Raw genomic sequence first — 20,776 nt, 5'->3', positions numbered from 1 at the left:
TGAGCCACTTGGTGAGATATTTCTACATTATCACATTTTCCTGCTGCTCAGAATCCTCAGTAGTGCATCAAATGTGTATTAATCCACAGCTGGAAATGGTCCCAAACAAACCCACTAATCACTCCTGATTGAGTAAAGTTTGCTAAGAACTACAGTCAACATTATGAGACTTACAAGGTAGAAGACGTATAAAATAACAAAATATTTAAAGACCAAGAAGCCACAAGAAAACTAAGGACAATATGATACAGCAGGTGATTAAGGATCAAGTCAGAAGTGATTACAGCAGTAGCATAAATAAACTTCTGTGTTTTCAACTGTTTCCTAAAGTCTCAAGTCGCTCAGAGAGGACACTGAAATCCATATTTCACATTCTGCAGTTACACGTAAATTACACATGATGGATTTTTAAGGGTGATATTGATGGTTTTTGACTACATATTGTCAGATTTTACAGTTTTTAGGCAAAAAAAAAAACGATAGTTACTTCTATTTCTGAATTACATGGATAAACATTGTTTAGAACAGTTTGGAACAGCTAAGACTCATGTAGGGAAAAAACAAACACTTTAAATTGTTATTAAAAGGAAAAAAAGGTCATCCCATTTTAAACCTGTGGGTATTCATCTGCTGCTATAATAGCCTTCACACCTTTAGGAAACTTTCCACCAAGTTGGCAGGATTAAGCCACAGGATCAACACTGATGTTGGGTGATAAGGTTTGGCTCACAGTCTCCACTCCAGCTCATCTCACAGGTGCTGGATGTGGTTGAGTTTACGGTTTCATAGGCCAGTTAAGCTTTCCCACGCCAAACTTGTGAAAACATGTCTTTATGGAGACGGTATTGTGATGTTGTTACAGGAAAGAGAAAAATGCAAATCTGTGGATACAAAGATGACAGCAACTTGTATTAAAATGTAAATGAACAACTTGAATAAATTAAAATGGTTCCAACCAGCTCATGTGGTGTAATCCAAGTCTACCAAAGATCCCAAATTGATTTGAAAAGATTTTTGTTTACACTCTCAACACACAGCAATGCTAACACGTTTAGCGTAGCAGCTACAGTGAAGATTTCACCTGTAAAACAGGTTTATAGTAACGTCTCCTACTTTAGTTGTTAAAGAAAATGCTACAACACCATTTTGCCAAAAATTCACCTGAGTATCCATCATCATGGAGGTGAACAGATAATGACTTTAAAGGTGCACTATGTCGTTTTGGGGAAGAATTTTAATCAGAAGCGAAAGATGCTCATTAACTGTTTTTTTTTTATAGATCAATAAAACTAAATAAACTCTTTGTTGTCATAACTGAATAAATTGACTGAAATAAACACAATATCATACTGTTTTACTTTGTTTATATTTGGCGGACCCTGCCACTTTTCTAGCCTCAAACTGTGTTCCTGGGACCTTATTTTCCTCTGAGATCAGCTTGTTTACTTAATTATGGAAAAAAATATAAATGTTTCTGAGTTTAATGTTGTTAATTACAGTTTTGAGTTTTAATTCTTCTGTAAGTGTGCCTTTAAAATGTCCCCTCACTGGATGTAAGGGGCTGAGTACAACCCAGAAAAAGCAACATCAGATAAAAATAACAATGCAAACAGGACCTTCCACATATTTTTGTCCATACAGTGCAAGTTTGACAGTTTGCTAATTTATCACATCTCAAATAATAACACAGCGGTTTATAAAGCGTTGTATGTTTATGAGATTGGGTCCTGTGGTTGTTGTTTTTTTAAGACTATAAAAAATGTTTAAAAAAAAAAAAAAGCCATCTGACATCTGGCGAGCTGAAAAAAAAACAATCGAGCACAGACTCTCCACATGGGGGCGGTAAGCACAAGCAGAGCTGCGGACCAGACAGTTTGGAGACCAACGAAGAAGAGTGGCGCACACAATGCACTGCACGGCTGAGAAGGGTTGTGTCTCCCTGATTTTCACGATAAATATCCAATTCAGTGGAAACTTGTGAAAGGGCAGCAGCGGAGCCGTTCTGTTTCTCTCCTCATTTATTTGCACACTGGATTTAGTGAGAATAACAAATCGTTGACCGGAACCGTCGGCGAGTGGTCCAACTAATCCTAAACATTGGATTACACAGTGAAGGCTGCATGAAGGAGCTGCCCAGCCCAACGGGGGCTTGGCCGACACCCTCGTTTATGGAAATCGACACCGAGGCTTTGATATGTGGGCCTTGATTTTTTTCTTTATGATGGAGGTGGAACGACGGAAGAGTTGCGTGTAAAGAAGCGAGATATCGTTATTTTGGGGCGATTGGTTTTGCGAATAGGCCTCCGTATTCTTCCTGCTTCCCTTTAAAAAATACGGAAAGGTTGTTGCTTGTGGGCTAGCTGGCTAACAGCTGGATCGGCTAACGCTAGCTAGCCGGAGAGCTAACGTTACGTCTTTCTTTTGATGTGATGCGAATTCAACCATTACTATCGGCCATCAACATTTCGGCAAGGAGGAAAATTTGTTCTGGTAGCCGCGGAAAATTAATTAGCTCAACATTGTAATGTCCGGCTTGTCAGTCTTCACAGACACGTTTTAAGAATATAGTTTTATTCTTAGGTCGCTGGCTGAATATATTGTACCGTGTTGAGTTAGCCGTGTACATGCTAACCAAATGAGCAAAAGCTAATTGGCTGGAGTCAACACTGACCTAACGTTAGCTAGCATTAGCATTAACTACTTTAACTCAACCAGACAGCTCATTTTACTCCTTAGATTGCGAGTAATTCACATCAGCTGTCACTAATAATACTTAACGTTTAACATCAAGACGGAATCATGTCACGGTCCCCGGTGTTTTAACGTCGGATATGTTGGTTGTTGGCCTTGCTAACTAGCTAACCGTGTAATTTTGCTAACAGGCAAATAAATTTGTCAGCGTGTGCAGAAATTTAGGAAATCCTGAACGTAAGAGTTGTATTGAGCAATGCCATTGTTGGCGTAGTTTTCATTTTGAAATCCATCAAAGGGCGATTCGGCCTGCTTTGTCAGCGACACATCTAGACTTGTCTTTTTTGTTTACATGCGTATAACTTATGTGGTTGTCGGTTGAATTTCATGCTAGCTAGCTAATGTTAGCCGTATACGAGACACAATCTGCTATGTCCTGACATCTGTGTATGTTGTGGATGATTTAAATTCCCATGTGGATCTTAGTTCGCGTTCAGATTCATTGAAATGACACTAAAATTTCGCCGAAAGAAAGGCACTGATGCCAATAGACTGTTGTCAAAGGACGGTAAATAATAGCCACTGGTTCCATTAACGCCATTTTAACAGGGCTCCCTGCGAGGGCCTGTGTGGTGGTGTTTTATTTGCGGTTCGGTGCCTTCCGCCGGACCGGGACTTGAATAAAGTGCCTTTGGTCTCACTGGAGTTACGAAAGGAGGTGCCGATTGAACATGGAGGGCCCGAGCCGAAGCACTGGATTCAGGCAGAGCCGACGGTCCCGTTCACAGCGCGACAGGGAGCGGCGGAGGAGGAGAGTGAACCTGGCCGAGGAGCGGGCCACATCCCTGTCCTCAGGCTCCGACCGGGAGGCTTGCGGGACGAACAGTGTTCTGGGTCCCGGTGGTAGAGAATGCCGACCCGGGTTTGGGAGACACAGGCCGCCACGCCGGAGGAAGAGAGAGTCGGTGTCCTGCGAGGAAGACGTCATTGATGGCTTCGCTATTGCGAGCTTCATCAGCTTGGAGGCACTGGAGGTAACTGTCTTTATTTTCTTTCTTACACCCAGCAATCAGCTGTCATTCATCTGACAATATTTATTTTCCACATGAGCGTAAACACAGTGATGGATCACTCGACAGTGTAGCGTGGCAGGTAGTAGGCACAGTCCTTCCCTTTTTAATTCAGTTGAATTGCCCAGAGCAGAAGAATTGAAACTTGGTGACTAGTGTTTTGTTTTGTTTTTTTTTCCCCCTCTCACTCTCCATCACTTCAAATCAAGCCCTCTTGCCTCCAGCTAAAGGTGTGAAAGAGCTGCAGATTGAACTACTCAACTCTTGACACCATTCCTTGTTGGAGGACAGCAATCCACTCAGGCCAAACCCCAAGGCATCCCTGTGATGCGTTCTGGAGAGGCCTCAATTATTCATGTTCTACTTCTTAGTGATGTTGATGAGCTGCCAAATGGCTTATCTGGAAAAGAAAGGGAAAAATTAATTCGCTATAAAAATTACAATTGTGTGTCTCCCATCAGCCGACATAGTGTAAGCACTTGGGTACTTTAAATTCCTTAACCCGCTCAAGTCAGTTGCCTATCCAGCACAACAGGTCGGAAATTAGTTAGTCAAGAGAAAATATTCTTTAACGTTAGTCAATGAGCTTTCACCCCTGCATCAGGACAGGAAACCAAATTATGTCGCAAAACAGCTTCTTTACACACACACACACACTTTCCACTATTCCCCTGGGTAACTTGATTTCACAGTCAAATGCGGCAAATGCTAAAACTGGTGGTCAGCTACTATCTGAAACTGCTAATAGAAAAAAGTAAACACAACAGGAAAAATGATAGTGTGACTGGTGGAATGTGGCAATTTCCTTTTCAGATTTCCTGTCTGAATTTATTAACGGCCTCTGCCTGCAGGTATCCTCGAAAAGATAATTTATCAAAAAACATTTCCTCTGATTGGGCTGACTGTGGCGACCTTCTTGTTGAGTTTTAGTCTTTATTAAAAATGCAAGTATCTTTTTTAGCTACGTAACAACATTAACTACCAGGATCCAACCCAACCCTTCTATTAAGAGAGAGTAATTGACAATATGTGGCAATTAAAGCTAAAAAATGTATGCATCAAATAAACAAGTGGATATAAAAAGCCACAGCAACAACATTTTCAGATGTTGTCTCATTTGTACGCGTTTTATACATTTGACTTTATTGTACAGCCGGGTTAGTCTCTATTGTCTGCCAGTATCAGCCTGTCACATACATCCATATCAACCCATACGTTTTTCAATATGCGCTGATTTGAAAACCTTTTTTGTGGGTATTGTAATGCAGCAAAAGAGGCTTTGGGCAATTCATAATATTCAATTCCCTGGTATCACATGGTCATTTTAGACAATAAAGTTTAGGGTTACAGTTTTAAATATTCTGCCTTTGTTGCATATTGTTGTCACAAGTGTTTGACGACCACATTTGAGGAACTGTTGCAAAATATGTCAGTATCAATATCAGTATCTTCATCTACCCCAGGAACCGTCTCTCTGTCGGGCTCTACTCTGTTTGCCTCACCAACAGTTCCTCTTCCTTGTAGTTTAACTCAACCTTTCTGTTGACAACTCTCCTGAGGTTTAAATAACCTCTTTGTGCTCTGTTTTTGCATAAAAGTCACCGGTTCCCAATCTTGTTGGCTTGTTACCTTTACTATCCAAGCAACTGCAGCTTGCAACACAATTTATAATCATCACTTTATAAATCATTCAATTTTAATTATTTTGAGTAGCCTGAGGAGGTAACACTTTCCAGTATATCACCAGAAAATAGAAAAACACAACAGAAAAATAGATGTATATCTTTGCAGAGATCATTCTTATAGGTTTATCTTTCATTGTGGACATTTGATAGTTGTCTTTACTGTATTGTGTATAGTTTTAAATAGACTAAATATTAAAATCATCCGTTAGAAAGAAGTTGAGTCCACACAGAAACAGCTGAAGTAATAGTTTCATGCAGCCGATCTATTGCATTACATCATTTTGGTGTTCCTATTTTTGCCATCACTCAGAGCAGAAATTATGCAGAAATCAGGTCTGTCAGGTTATTAATTTACGTGGACTTTGCCTGTGGTTTTTACCCTCAGGCACGCACACTCACCTATATTGGCAGACATGTAAACACACTAACATATATTTTTTTTTTCTCCTTATCAGATGGACTGCTCTCTGAAGCCCAGTCAGCGCACTGATATGCATGGAAGGAGGAACAAGGGCAAGAGGGGGCCAGAGGAGAATGGTGGTGGGCCGCTGTCGGAGCCTGAGGAAGGAGCCCCGCACAGCTACTCCAGCAGCTGTTGGAAACCGAGTAGAAATAAGAGACGAAGGATAGAGGTGAACACATAAGTTATGACTCTGCTGAGCTTTGATGTTTTGGTTGGATGTGCCTTCATCCTGTAATGTGAGATGTCAAGCGATAATTGTCAATCACATGGGTATGTTTACATTTCTGTAGTGCTGCTGCCTCGTATTTCCTGCAATTGAAAATGACCCTGTAAAACTGGTTGACAACACCTATCATTCAGGGGTGTTTCTGTTAATGCAACAGAGCAGTGTGAATCCTAACAGCCAGGAAAGATGGTTTAAAACAAGTTTGATGGCTATAAATCATAAACATGTTTCCATTTAATCTTATTTAAAACTTATCTGAAAACTAGTAGAGCTGATGTTATGTGTCCTTTTTTTCCTAGGGCCATCCTCTGGAGACTGGCTACATTGTAAGTTTATTTTCTAGTACTGGAGTGAACATGATGTTCTTATGTATCAGTGTGTGTGCAACCTTTCTGCAAACTGCTTTAAAACTCAAAATTGTTCGAAATCTTCCAAGATGGAAATCTGAATGTTTTCTCCCCCTGTCTTTTTTCAGTGTGACACAGAGAGTGATACAGGAGATAAGGTGTGTACCTTTCAGTTGTTTTTTAATCAATATTAATGACGGGAGGAGGAGGACAAAGCAGTGTTCTGATTCCCGAATGCGGGTACATTTTTGCTATTGCAAATCGTTCTCTGAATGCCGCTACATTGTAAATGTTTGAACCAAACAGTCATGTAATTTAAAACTATGCAGAGAGTCTCGCACACACACAGCACAGGGACAAGGACTTCATGGTGTTTTCATATGCAAGTCATAGACTCAGAAATCTGTGCTTGAATGGCCCCATAGGTTTTTCACAACAGGAAAGTGTCTTTATTTTGCTTTTGTACAGGACCAAGTACATTGGTCTAAATCTGCTGTTACTTTCTTGTTCTTTGATTACAGCATATTAAATAATTAAATGTAGAAAGTCATAGAAATATCCCATAGATTTCTCTACCGTTAACATTTTAACCACCTATGCCTGAAAGCATTTATTCAGATCTCAATACAGACACAAGTATTCATTAGTAATGCACCAGTTTAGAGGGGTCCTTGTGCAATTTACGTGATTAGTTCTTTCAGATTTCCTCTTATATCCAAGCAACATTGGTAGTCCAACTGAAATATCCCTAACTGAATGGATATTGAATCGAATAAATGCCATGTAAGTCAGAATCAAATGTTTTTAGAAATCAGTGGCGATACTCGGCTCTACTGGAGATATTGAATGAATTTTCTGGGTTCAGTAATAGACTGTTGCACATTATGTTAACTTGATTTGGAATAGAAAATTACTGACTAAAATGACTTTTCTTTAGCAGAAATTGAATTAAATCTTTGCTTTGTGTTCCCATCCAGGCCTCCGACAATGACATGGACCCAGTCTTCACAGTCAGTACAAGGAAAGGTACGAGCATTCTCGCCACTCTTTTTAAATTTTTTTTTTTTTTTTTACTTCAGCTTCACCTTCATGAAACAGTAAACTGGGATGTCAAAAGGCCTCATAAGCCTTTATTGAGATCTTATCAGAAAAGTAGTAAAGCAGTGGGGTGAGTTTTCATTCTTGTGTCATTCAGTTGGACACTGCTGCTGTTTTTAGTCAATAATCTACAAATATGAAGGGATCGGAGCGCGCAGCATACACTGTCCTGTTCAGTGATATGGCATAAAGGATCAGCTGGTGTGTTATACATGACGTGGCTTTAGTTGTTTATGACATGTCAGATTCCATGCCTCGTTGTGTATCCTACAGTAAATTAGCCTTGGATCTATTTCAGAGCAGCCCTGACTACGGGTATGCTTGATACGTAGATTTTGCTTTCAAAAGGTTTTTAGATCAAACCCTAAAAATGTCACCTTTTGGGGTTTGGTGTCTCTCTCTGTTGCATCTCTCACTCTTTCTCTTTTCACTGTGCCCTACTTGCAGAAAATGACAATGCTGACTGATGTTCTCTCTTCCTTAGTTGTGGAGCCCACCCCCTCAAACATGGGCACCTCCGTGGGCAAAAGCTGCCCGCCTCTACCGGCCCGTTGTGGCGGTGTGTCACGGTTGATGGTGACCCCGAGAGTATCTGGCCTGGAGCGGAGCCAGGAGAAAAGTTTGGAGCAGCATTTCCCAGAGCCTGTTTGTTCTTCTACCTCTTCTGTTCCCTTCTCTTGCCTGCCTTCCCGCGTCACAGCCTCAGGCACGGTCCCCCGGCCCAGTCCGTTCAATGGCAACGGTGGGCGCCACAACGGCAGCCCCCCACTCTCCAAACCCAAACCCTTCCTCACTTTGCCTCCGCGATCTCACCCCATCTACAGCAGGTATGGGGATATTTATTACCTCCTGTTTTTTTTTAAAGCAATAAATACCTTCTGGCTTGACTATTAATAATTGTTTTGTGCTCTATGAATTGCAAATATGATTCATTATTCAAACTTTTACTTTCTTTCTTCTCAGGAGCAGCACCCCATCCAAACCTCCCTCATCTGCTTCAGCTGTTGCGTCTTCCTCATCCTCCATGCGCCCCCCGACTCCCTCCACCAGTGTGTCGCTGCCCTACATCAGGGGCTCAGGATCCTCAGGGCCCATCAGACCCCCATCCCGAGCCAGCTCCGGGGCCCTGTTCACATCCTCGCCTGGCCTGCCTCCCCCTCCACCTCTGCTACAAGGTCCTGCCAACTCAACTGCAGCAGGTACATTTAGCAGAAACTCTGCTTCTCACTGCGTTTATGGTCTGTTGGTTTGTTTCAGCTGTTCATGGGAACACACTGACTAATATGTGACTAAAATAAACTAAAGCCAGACTTCCTCTCGTGGTTGTCTGGGTTTATCTGGGTGTGTTGAGGAAGTTCTATATTGATGAACTCTGATCATATCAACACTCCCAAGTTTTGCATTCCTTGTAAAGCAGAAGCGACGTGCTGTACTGTGTTGTTTCATGTAAAGCTGCAACAAGGATTGGTTTATTGATTAGTTGCCGATGTTTTGGTTGTTTTTCAAGCAAAAATGTCAAACATTTGCTGGTGCATGCTTCTGAAAGTATTTGTTGCATTTCTTTGTCATTTATGATTGTAAATGAAGACTCTTTGAACCTGTGTTAGATAAAGAAGCAATTTCTGCAAAACTCTCATAAGATTTACTCCTTTCTTTAATGCAGATATTGTACAAACTAACTATACTGCTGATCTTGTTAGGTTTAGGCACAAAAACACTTGGTTAGGGTTAGAGGAAGATCATAGTTTGGATTAAAACGTGCACTCTCCCAAGATCTTTTGTGGATCTTGAGTGATCATTTAACCATGAACCATTTTTCCCTATTTTTGTAACATTTGGCTAGATAAATCAGTTATGACAATAATCCTTAATTGCACCCCTGATTTAAAGACTGTAAAAGTAGCACCTTATAAACTACAAATGTGTTATTCTTATTTCTGTCAAATTAATTTCAGCCACTGTTAAACGAGCACTATGATGTGTTTCCATTTGGCATATGTGTTCTTTTTATTGCTGATCTGTTGTATAAATTATGTAAACTTTCTGTTATCAATAATTTGCTATATTTATTTTTTCCCCCATATGTTTAAACCCTCAGATCAGGAAATATTGCGGCATAACTTAAACTCCCATTTCTTGAACTCACAAGAGCGTGAGGGCAGACGCAGCGTCCCAGGGGCTGAAAACAATGCAGCAGCTGCGGGCCGCTCCACTCCTGGTGGTCCATCAGCATCAAGCTCCGCGCCGGGCTCGTCAGGCCGGTCGTCTCAGAGCCAGCCGAGCATCCCGCCCCTGTTCCAGTTCCATCAGCACAACCACCAGCACCAACACACGCACACGCACCAACATTTCACGCCCTTCCTGCACCCCACAGCCACCGCACCGCCTCTGGTGAGATGATCGCTGCTGCTATGCTGAACATCTGCGTCGTACTTGAAATTCCAGCGTGGCTGGAATGTGTTTTTATTGAGATGTTTTAACCCACGCATTGCTCTTGTCTTTTTAGTTTGATAAATATCCCGGCAAAATGGACGGGCTGTACCGACACCCGGTGAGTACTTTGTGTAATCTTACTGATCATGTAGGTGAAGATAATTAACAGCAGATTAAAGAATGAATAACAAGACAGAAGTCACATTTTAGCTCGGATTTAGATCCTTAAACAGGTCAAACAAGAACATTTTAAATGTGCGAAAACAGCCTTGATTTAATTAACGGTTCCTGTGTCTGTGTCATGGTAGTTCTTCCCACAATACCCACCGCCCTCAGTGCCGAGTATCCAGCCTGTGATTCCTCCCACTGGGCCTTTTAGCTCCTTGCAAGGAGCATTTCAGCCAAAGGTGAGAAACTCTCTTAACATCTTTTATATTGCTGCTGCCTGCACATAGAACTTGTGAGCTTGTGGTTATTACGTGAGAAGTCGTGGTGCTGAAGTGGTCAAGTCGAGAGAACAATGCTGCAAGGCAACAGTGTCTCGAAGCAATAGAGGCAAACAATTCAGCAAGCGGGTATCATGGTGCAGGAAAAAAACAACGGGATCATTGGGAATTCAACATTATTCTCCAACATATTATGAAATTTAAAAGGAGAAACGATACTGCTTAAATTACAATATATCAGGTCGGACTTATTCTTTGGCGTCCGCTAAACATCATTTTGTCACATTTCACACATTACCTGGTTCTTTTTTTTTTGTCTTGACATTGACCAGAGTGACACACTGGAATTCCACTAATGAAAATGTATAATATATGAAAAAGTATGTATGTTTCTTAACAATTGGGACTTCCCAGATAAGGTTACAAAAACTGGAGAGTAATTTAACAAGGAACTTACTTACTCCTCACAGCAGTGTTAAAAACCTCCATAATGATTCTACCTTTTTAAACTTCTATCCCTGTTCAGTTCTGAGGAAGTGATTTCTGAATATGTTTTGATCTCATGTGCACTTGGTCCTGCCATTTTAGACTGAAGATTTAGACTTAGACTGCAAACTAGAGCTGCACAATTAATCGAAATATTATCGCACTATGGCAAAATGCCGTTTCTAAATTGCAGAAGCTGCGTTTTGTAAAATGTGTGACAAAACAGTGCAATCTTGTTCTCCAGATGTCAGAAAATGTGTTTGTTGTTGTTTACAGACCCCAACAAAGGTCACATTTAATGATTTATTTATTTTATATTTGTTGTGCAGCCCTAGTGAAAACACACACAGAGTGGCATTGAAAATGAAAAGAATGATGTCAGATGTCAATCACTTGTAGATTTTTAGATCAATAGGTTGTGGCTGATGTGTTGTGCTGTGTGTGACAGCCTCTTGTCCCTCAGGGAACGGGTCCTGATATAAGCGCACGTCTTGGGGTTGTGCCTCACCACCTGCAGCCCAAAGACCCAAGGGTAAGGACGACATGCTCACTTAGACCCTCATCATTACTCTAGAAGTAGTTGCATTAAACTGTATGTTAGGGGAGGATGTGCTGCAACATGGGCCTAGTCAGTGCAGTAAAGAGTGCAACACTATTCCTGATAAAGAGTGAGATATGTTGTTTAAAAGTGGTTTCACACTTCTGTTCTCTTGTAGCTAACTGATCCATTTGGGACATCGTTGAAAATCAGTAATGTAAGAAAAAACAGATGTTTCTGAATCCCTTGGCTCCTTTAAACCTTCAGCCTGTTTTTACTTTCTCACCGCTTCACTCGCTCTTTGCACTAATCGCACTAGTGATCTTGACTGCTACTGGTCTATTCTCTGCCCTTGCACACCCAGTTAGATATTTCAGACCCAGAAATTACCCCATGTATGATGTATATGATTTTCTTGTATCCCTGCTTAAGCATCTTTCACTGACTTTTTTTTATCTTCTCAAGCTTATACTGAGCTCTAACGGGTAACCTCATCCCTAGCTAGAAAAACCCAACCTTGTGTAGAGGCTAGAAGAGATATTTAACACCAGGAAGAGCACCTGACTCTGTGTGTACATGGAGCAACAGAAGTAAACCTCTGTGATTTTTGTCCTGTGCAGAAACCAGGAAAATGGTGTGCTATGCATGTATATGTGGCCTGGATGATTCTAAGCCATCAGAGAAAAGTAAAGGTACGTGCTTGTAATTGAAGTCACATGTTAAGATTTAAATGATTTTAAATCCAGTTTGGTATTGAGAGAAAGAAATTCTAAAGTTGTTACACCCCAGTGAAATATTTACACAATAAGACTCTTCTATGTTCTCTTTGCAGCTGATGCAGGCTGATCCTCACAAGTTGGACTTCCGTAGTGAACTGCTGGCCCGTCTTCCTGGTGCTGGGGGACTGGGACCCCTGGGGCCCATGGGAGGAGCCCTTCCTCCCACTCATGATCTGACCAGACCTCCCAGTCTGTTCTCAGCTACAGGTGCATGTCTAAACATGTTTGTCTCTCAAAATGGAAATATATTTATTTCTCCGAGTTGTCCAAGAGGCCAGACACCCCAAATCGGAAAACTCTGCAAATAAGGAAACCATTGTAATGCTATGAGCAGTGTTTTTGACACCACTCTTGCAAATATATCCACGTCTAATCGAGAATATGTCTGGAGACAAAAAAAGGTTGCAAATGTCACTGCTGAAGAGGTGGAGTTGAAAAATAAGGGCGGAAGCTGCATTTAATGGATGAAATCATGGATACTACAGCAACAGGCTCAAGAGGCTTATCAGAGCGATTTCTCTCAGAGGTGTGCCTGCCGACGATTTTACTTTCTCAGTCAGCCAAAACGACACTAACAAGGACTGACTAGTGGCAGCGGTGCGAGACACGGCACAACAAGGAAGGCAGCCGACTCTGACTGACAGCCGAACATTGGCTGGGTGTGTCGGTGCCCTAAAGTGTAATAGAGTTCTGCATGACCAATAGATGGAATTCAAGCTGTCTGAGCAATTTTTACCTCCAACAAGGAGGTTATATTCTCGCTTGTGTTGGTTTGTTGATTAGTTTGTCAGCAAGATTACACAAAAACAGCCTGGCTGATTTCCACAAAACCCGTCCTAGAATAGACCCTGTTAGTTTTTTGGCCATTTTTGTTAAATTCTCAGGGAATGATGCATGGATCTTGACGAAAATTAATAGGCATATTTCAGTGGCCTGTATCTATGAGCACAATTTCATGTGTATCCTAATAAAAATCTGAATGGGTTTGATTGAATTAAAGGGGACTGTTGGGCCTTGGGGGAGGTAAGCGCTCCACTGAGTGCCATTCTAGTTTCATATTAGTCTTGATATTCTCATAAAGAACTAATCGATTCCTTCTTTACCACCTGTCATTGGTTACTCTTTGATCTGTCCTGTCCTCTCATCCCTGATGTTTGACAACACTGCTATCTTGAGTCACAGCATGAAAAGTGTGTGTAGTTTGAGGCCCCTGATTTGATTATTTGTGACATTTTTTTTTTCTTTTTGCTACTACTTCTTTCCCTCAGGGCCAGTCAATCCGTCCTCAGCTCCTTTCATCTCTCCATCGACACCACACTCCTCCTTCCTCGCACCAACTGCACACTTGGGTAAGAGCAGCTTCTGCGTGTCACTTTGATTTGCCCACCCCAGATTTGACCTTCATTTCCATTTAATTTAAGAATGTTCAAGGTAATTTATATATTTATTGATGTCAGAGTTTCCATTACTATTGGTTAAATGTTAAGTATAATTAATTTAGCTACAATTGGGATGCATTAAAACTGTTGTCACAGACTTTTTGGTCCTTGTGTCCATGTTGTGTCCTGTTTGGGGATGTTTTAGAAGTTTTAATTTGGCTTTAAGCAATGAACAGTTATATCACCACAGTGTTTCTGACATTTATCTGTGTTTGTGTTTTAGATCCATATGGACGATCCCCACCCTTCACCCCACTGGGAGCCCTAGGTTCTGGTGCCTTTGGAGGACTTGGCAGCCCAACACTGGGTCAGTCTTGTGGTATCTCTACTCATGAAAAACAAGGCTTCAAGAGTCAATTCAGACTTTTGACTGTATAAGTGGCTATCTCCACTTCTTTTAAGAAGGAGTCTGATTGTATGTAAGCCTATGAGAAACTTACTCTACTTCTCATTTGATATATGACCTCACTAAACAATTTTCTAATCAGTTTCTGGACTTTTGGTGATACCACAGCGTGTCCTCAGGTTGTCAGTTAGCTCTAGACAGGATATCCTCCCCAGTTCCACCGTCTTTTCCAAAAATGGTCACTTCTTGCTCCTTATAACCAAGATGGTTCCTAACACAAAACTTAAAAATGGCAGTCCACAAACCGATAGTTTACATCAAAGAGAAGGCAAAATAATATCTTATATGTCTAAAGGAGAAACGCGCTGTTCTCTGCAGTTCCTTGGCTCAGCATCAACAATCAGCCAAAATAAGTTCGAAAATACAAACATCCATGATGACGCATATCTAATTCAGCGTTCTTTTGCTGGGTGAAGCCCCCCTGCATTTCTCTTCCTGCTGTGTCACCAGACTGACCTTGTTAAAATAATTAGGGGGCTGTGGTTTTGCTTGAAGGGCTAAAGGTAGCCTTATTGGTTGTTGTAATCATCCCTCCTCTCGAAAGTGGCCACGAAGTGATCCCTTCCTCATGTGAAAATCCGCAGTTCTCTTTCAGTTCCAAATGTATTCTGAAATGCATTTGATGCAGAATGAGCTGTTTCAGTTGGGCAGTTGAAGCCGGGTTGCCTTCATCCTGTCTGTCTTGTGAAAATTTATAAGTGGTTTTGTTTACATACCTAGGTGTAACCACCAGGAAGTATCACCCTGCCACCTCTCAGCAATGAAATGCTGTCTGAGAAAACACATTGAGAGAATTATATACTAAGAAGATATTTAACTCACTCTTTTTTTGCCATCTCAGACTGTTCTTATATTTACTTTGCCTGAACTTATAAATGCATTAATGCACAGAATACTGCGGATTATATGGGGAGAATATTGCATAAGGAAGGGATGACATTGTGGCAAGTATGGACAGGAGTAATAATTTTAGCGGCTAATTAATAAGCTTAGGTTTGGCACATGATCACTGCATCAAGACAGACTTGAAAAATCACCGAACCAGTCTTTTAGGTCACAACTTAAGGTAGATGCAATGAGGCTCAGTAATTCTCATGTTAAAGAGTGTGTGTGTAATACTTTGAACCTGTTAAATGTTGACTAAGATTGAGACAGGATACAATGTCTGTAGGTGGAAAACAATTTCTCCTTTCATCATTCACCATTCATAATGAAATGTGCAATGTTTTTATATGTAGAAATTGGTTATACATCTGTCTCAGGAGGGAGTAATGTAAAACACACAAATTGGCACACACACTTCCTGTGAATGGAGCTCCTCTCTAGAATAGAATGGATGTTTGTCATTGTTTCAGAGACAGCGAAACACAGTTTTGTGTTTCTCTGCTAATTTAAAACGATGAGCTTGTTGTGGCTTCTTGAGTCTTGCATATCCTGGCCGACAACACAACAGACCTGGCACGTGGAAAGCAGTGCTTTTTTACACTAAGACTTTAGTTTCTTGCAAAACAGACTTGTCTGCAACAATTCTGACATCTTTGTTTGTGGAAGTTTTCATTGTGAGCAGTAAAAATAGAGAATAATTATTGAATAGTGACAGTTTCTCGTGAGATTCATTGTATGACTAGGCTTAAATGAAACTCCTAATAGCACAGTTTATTTTAAATAAAAAAAAAACTACTGACATTTCCCTCTTCTCAGAAGTCTTTGACTATCTGTAAAAAGATTTTAAAAAATAAAAGAACTATTGTGGATATCTTGTGAGGAACTGAGATCTGGTTCTAATGAAATCTGCAGTCATAAAATGCATGTTGGGGCTCTAACACAGCTTGTGATGATTCCCTCTTCCTGTCTTTTCTACTACCAGAGCAGCTTTGATCTGTTCTTGGCCTTGGTTCTTTGAGTTCTTTAAGAAATCCTGTTGCCAGCATTTGTAGTTTGATGCCAGTAATCAAAACAATACCTTCATTGTTACATTGCTTGTATCACCATCAATTTACAGATAAAAGTCAATAAATGCATTAGGTGTACAACTTTTAATGCTTTTCTTTGATTATACTAATTATTCTGACTAATTACAAGTAGTGTAAAATTGACACTTGGTGAAGTAACGTTTGCTTCCTTTCAGTTTATGTTATTCTGAAACAAGTTTGTTGGTAAGCAAGTTTTGCAGATGAAATACCCAGCTCGGCTTCCACTTCTGAGCTAGATAAGGCATTTGTCTGTCATCACTCTCTGCTTTCCTCCTCTAATGCTTTTTTTCAACTACAACGACAGCTCAGCTATCACTGTCAGAAACATGCTGTGATTGCCTGTCATTGATGCACTTGAACAAAATTGGATGCATCAACCTGGGTAGATGTTAAGGCTGAAAGCAGTCCAAAAAAAATAAAGATACAGATATAGTTGTATAAACACAAAATGCCCCCCTGTGTTTCTGCTCCAACAGAGTCCCACCCCAACTGCACCTTTTAGTGAATGAATTTCATTAGAATTACATGCATATAAAGATAAAATAAATGTAACAATTATTTAAAAGACAAAAAATAAATACATATTGTATAATACTTAAAAGAATGTTTTGAAAACAAAATAGTAGGAATTGGAGTTTTGATGTACCCATTGCTGTGTTCTAATAAAACATTTATTTTTTGATCCAGCGAGCTCTGTGTTTGGCCCCAAAGATTCACCAGCGAATGTGGTTGGAGGCATGCCCAATCCCAACCATCACGACCCATGGAACCGTCTGCATGGTGGACCGTCTGGGTTGCCTGCTGGCCCCAGCTGGGCGAAAGGGGCAGACAAGCGGGACGAGAGGGATCGAGGGAAGGAAGGCGAGAGGAGAGACATCCCCCACATCAAGGATGAAAAGGACAGGTATGGTTTCAGTACTGGCTTTAAATTTAAAGAAATAGCTTGGGTTCTTAGTTTGTAATCAGTAACCACTTTAATACACTGTAATTGTATAATAACTGTCTCAAAATGTTCTTGAAAAATCTTTAATTACAGGGATACATGTAAGGACTGGTATGACTGTTTTTCCATTATGTAACTGTTGTGCACGTTGTTGTTTTGCAGAGACAATATGCTGTATGGCCGACAACCTGTGAGAATGTCTCCAGTTGCCCCCTCCTTCAAGCCCCGCAGTAGCACCCCAGTTTCCCACATTAACGGCCACAGCAGTTCCCTGGGTGGCAGCAGTGGGCCTATTGAGGACCTGACACGCAGCCTAAATAGAGACAGAGACAGAGACCGTGAGCGAGACAGAGATGGAGATAAGAGGCCGCTGCCAACAGTGTCTTCACGGGGGCTGCCGCTTGGTTCTTCAACTTTAGTAGCAGACAGGGACAGACCACGGTCTTCTTCATCTTCTGCGCTCACCACTCCCCCGCCCTCCAGCCGCTCAGCCCCATCTCCCTTGGAACTTTACACCCGCCCAATGGCCCCGACAACACACAGCCTCCACAACGAACCCTCACACTCCCAAAGAGACAGCAGCCTTCCTTCTTCCTCGGCAGGTTCTGCCTCTGTCAATTCTTTGTCTCAGGCCAAGAAGTCTGATCGGACCACAACACCCGTCTCCAAAGCTCCCCTGCTTCTCCCGCCGGTTAAAGTCAAAGAGGAGCGAAAAGAGGAGCCAGAGCATATCCCCATCACCCTGCCTCCTCCCCCAGCACTCGGCCACACCTTCGATCGCCCTAACAGCCATCCAAACCACCCTAGCTCTGGTACACCTTCTTCTTCCTCTTTATCACTTACTCCCACTCCTGGTGTTCCCCTCATGCAGCACACCCAGCACACCCAGCACACCCAACACACACAGCACACACAGCACACACAGCACACACAACACACACAACACAATCACCCTCCTCCTCACCAACACCTTTCCCTGCTGGACCGCTCCAGGGCCATTGAAGCGTATCTGGGGAGCACAGCAGGCACTAGGTTGGTAATGGGTCCAGGAGGAGAACGTTTCGCTCATGGTTCAGGACAAGGGCCACATCAGGGTCCACACAGTTTCACTTGGGACCCCTGGAGGGAGATTGCGGCTCATCAGCAACATCAGCATCGCAGGGAGGCTCTGGCAATTCAGGCGGACCCTCACCTAGCGCTTCGATCCGATCCACATCTGGCGCGACTGTTCCAGCATCAGCGCCTTCTGGAGGCAGAGAGGGTTGCAGCTGTAGCAGCTGCAGCCGCAGCAGCGGGCCCTCACCACCCTCCACCATCTACCTCTGCTGCCTCCACCTCTGCTGTCCGCCAGGAGTTCGGCTTAATGGCTCATCATTTTGAACGCCCTCCTCACCTCGGACCCCCGGGAGGAGGACTGATTGACGAAGAGCAGCGTGCCCAGATCCTGAGGGAAGACTTTGAGCGGGCTCGCTATTTTGGGATGCACCCACACCTCCCTCCTGGCTCTCATTTCTCAAGCCCCTCGCATGCTGCTACTGCCGCTCACTTGGAGCAGCTCCACCCTGGCCTTCTCTCCCACTCGCTCCCCCATGGAGCCTCTCCCTCCCAGAACCACGCTGGCCTCTATGCCCGTCTAGGCCCACTGAACCCACACCACGTGCCCAACGGCATCCTGGCAAAAACCCCTGCAGGCTTGGTGGGAGCTCTGGCAATGGGGGCACCGCCTCCACTCATTCCGTCCATCACCAGCCGGTCGTCCACGCCTCCCCGCAGTTCTAGACTTGCAGGGCCAGGTGAGCTGGCACTGTACAGCGCCCACAAAGACGGAGAGTCCAGATAGTACAGGGGCAACACTGGAGGAGATTAAGGGAAATGTCAGGATCACTGTGCTGCTCTCAACCTGCCCCCTTTTCCTCTTGCGGACTGCTAAACCCTGCCCTTCCATTAACACAACCAAACCAGCTCTTGTCCCCTCAAAAAGGGTAACAGTGACTGGCTAGAGGTGATGGTAGGGAGGGAAATGCAAGACTTGGAATATGCGCAACGGTTCTATCAGTGCAATTTAAAGGTACATGGTTTCTGTGCATCCTTGGTGTATTTTTTATTTTATACCGGCTGTTGGTTATTACAGTAGTCAATTTGGAAAGCTGTATGAAGAGGCAGAGGACAGCTTTTTTTCATTTGTCAGGTGAATTTTGATCCATGCTTTTGAGCAAGCCTTTTCCGGGTGGATTGGAAATGACTTCCAGAGGGATGTACACTGTGAAAACATGTCCAGGGTTCATCCTCAAGCTTGGTTAGCTTATGGGATATTATAAAGTCCTCCTCACCATAAATCAACCCTGATTAGGTATTGTGGATGAGGGTCTTTAGAAATACAGTGGTAAAGTGGTGCTTTCTGTTCTGTCTTTGTATCTTTTTGTCACTGTAAAAAAAAAGACAAATTACTGATGAGAGCATTCGATGGAGATCGTTAAGCATCGCACCTCAAGTTTCCTGCTTTACCCAAAAATGTAAACCCAAACCCTCAGCTCCACTGAAAATGAGATTCAACCTTTTTTTGGCTTGTTTATTTTTTTGTTTTCCAAAGGATGAATGGCGAAAAATGAACTGTGCTACACTGTGTGAGTGAACACAGTGTTTTAGAGCTTCCTGTAACTTTTTCCCAGTCTCCTCTTGACTATATGTGCAGGACCAGATTATAGTAGTCTAGAGAAATTGCCTTTGTAATTATTATTCTTAACATTAATTATCTTCTATAATAATAAATATATTCACTGTTATGTTATTTGTCTTTGTTTCGGGTATCAACCAGTACTCTCTCCCCAGGTAGTAATCTGTTTCAAATCATGCAAAAGACAAAGCAAAAGGCTTGCTTCACAGAACTTTTAATGCTCGTGAACATTAAGCCGTATCCATTGCAACCTCTGGCCTCTTCAAGGATCTCGCCCATGACTTCATTAAGCTGAGAGGGAGGTTTGCCTGTGTGTCATTGGTTGTGTGTTATATCCATTTGGGACTATGGGAGCCTTGTACATTGAACTGTCGAGTTGTTTCATCAACAAGAATAAGTTATATACATGGAAAAGTGGGACATCTGCTGACGAACTGAAAAAAAAAAAAATATATGTACTTGTGTCAAAAGACAGCTAGACAGTGGGTATCCTGAGAGGGAAAAGACTGGGTCGATTATTTTAATATGACCATTTTATACCTTTCAAACCCCTCCCCTAGAGACCACAAAGATTAATTATTAAATGAATTGTTGTTTACTCTGTTGTGTGGGTCTTTTGTTCTGAGTCTTTTAATATTAGGCATGAAAGTATTATTTTCATTACTGATAAAACTGCTGATTCCTTTCTTGATTAACTGGTTGTTACATAAAATCACAACATTTTTTAAAGACCAAGCTGGTCTGGTTTCTTTGTCTGATCAAAGGTGAAAATGTATTGAGTTTAGTATTTGAGAAAATAAAAATATTTAGCACATATTTCCATTTAAGTGAATTTTTCGGCATTTTGATAAAATAAATCAACTAATTATTCCAACTCTATTAAATAGGACATTTCATACTTAATATCACAGCTGAAACGCCCCCTCACATAAAGTTATGACAAGTTATCAGTGACATTATAATTTCTTTCTATTAAACAAATGAAATGATGAGGCACCTGTCATAATAATAATCCTGCATTTAAAGGAAATGAGCAGGAAAGTTCCTCACTGCGTCTAGGCTTCTAATACTAATAATAC

General features: G+C 41.9%; 1 protein-coding gene across 5 annotated transcripts; it reads left to right on the top strand.

Annotated features, from left to right (window-relative positions):
* Positions 1-1,847: 1,847 nt before the first annotated feature.
* fbrs (fibrosin) lies at positions 1,848-20,295 on the top strand. Of its 5 annotated transcripts, none has more exons than XM_037081011.1 (18): positions 1,848-3,725; positions 5,902-6,078; positions 6,435-6,461; positions 6,611-6,640; positions 7,460-7,508; positions 8,065-8,407; positions 8,544-8,779; positions 9,730-9,971; positions 10,087-10,131; positions 10,322-10,420; positions 11,394-11,477; positions 11,662-11,700; positions 12,104-12,175; positions 12,316-12,469; positions 13,531-13,611; positions 13,925-14,008; positions 16,768-16,984; positions 17,186-20,295. In XM_037081011.1, exons 1-18 carry the CDS (start codon positions 3,423-3,425, stop codon positions 18,861-18,863), a joined length of 3,960 nt encoding a protein of 1,319 aa, XP_036936906.1. In that variant the 5' UTR covers positions 1,848-3,422; the 3' UTR covers positions 18,864-20,295. The 5 variants fall into 5 exon arrangements, with proteins under 5 accessions (XP_036936906.1, XP_036936904.1, XP_036936903.1 ...); XM_037081009.1 differs by having other exon boundaries at positions 1,849-3,725; positions 9,679-9,971; positions 11,409-11,477; XM_037081008.1 differs by having other exon boundaries at positions 1,849-3,725; positions 9,679-9,971.
* The last annotated feature ends 481 nt before the right edge of the window (positions 20,296-20,776 follow it).

The sequence above is a fragment of the Acanthopagrus latus genome, chromosome 20 (genome assembly GCF_904848185.1).
Source record: "Acanthopagrus latus isolate v.2019 chromosome 20, fAcaLat1.1, whole genome shotgun sequence".
Classification (NCBI taxonomy): Eukaryota; Metazoa; Chordata; class Actinopteri; order Spariformes; family Sparidae; genus Acanthopagrus; species Acanthopagrus latus.
This window is presented reverse-complemented; position numbering and strand designations above follow the sequence as displayed.

What these genes read in the sequence shown, in the direction of transcription:
- fbrs (XM_037081008.1), top strand. Translation starts at nt 3,423, where the DNA reads ATGGAGGGCCCGAGCCGAAGCACTGGATTCAGGCAGAGCCGACGGTCC. An exon ending in CACAGTCAGTACAAGGAAAG is followed by an intron (nt 7,509 to 8,064) that starts GTACGAGCATTC and finishes TCTCTTCCTTAG; the next exon opens with TTGTGGAGCCCACCCCCTCA. An exon ending in CATCGTTGAAAATCAGTAAT is followed by an intron (nt 11,701 to 12,103) that starts GTAAGAAAAAAC and finishes TGTCCTGTGCAG; the next exon opens with AAACCAGGAAAATGGTGTGC.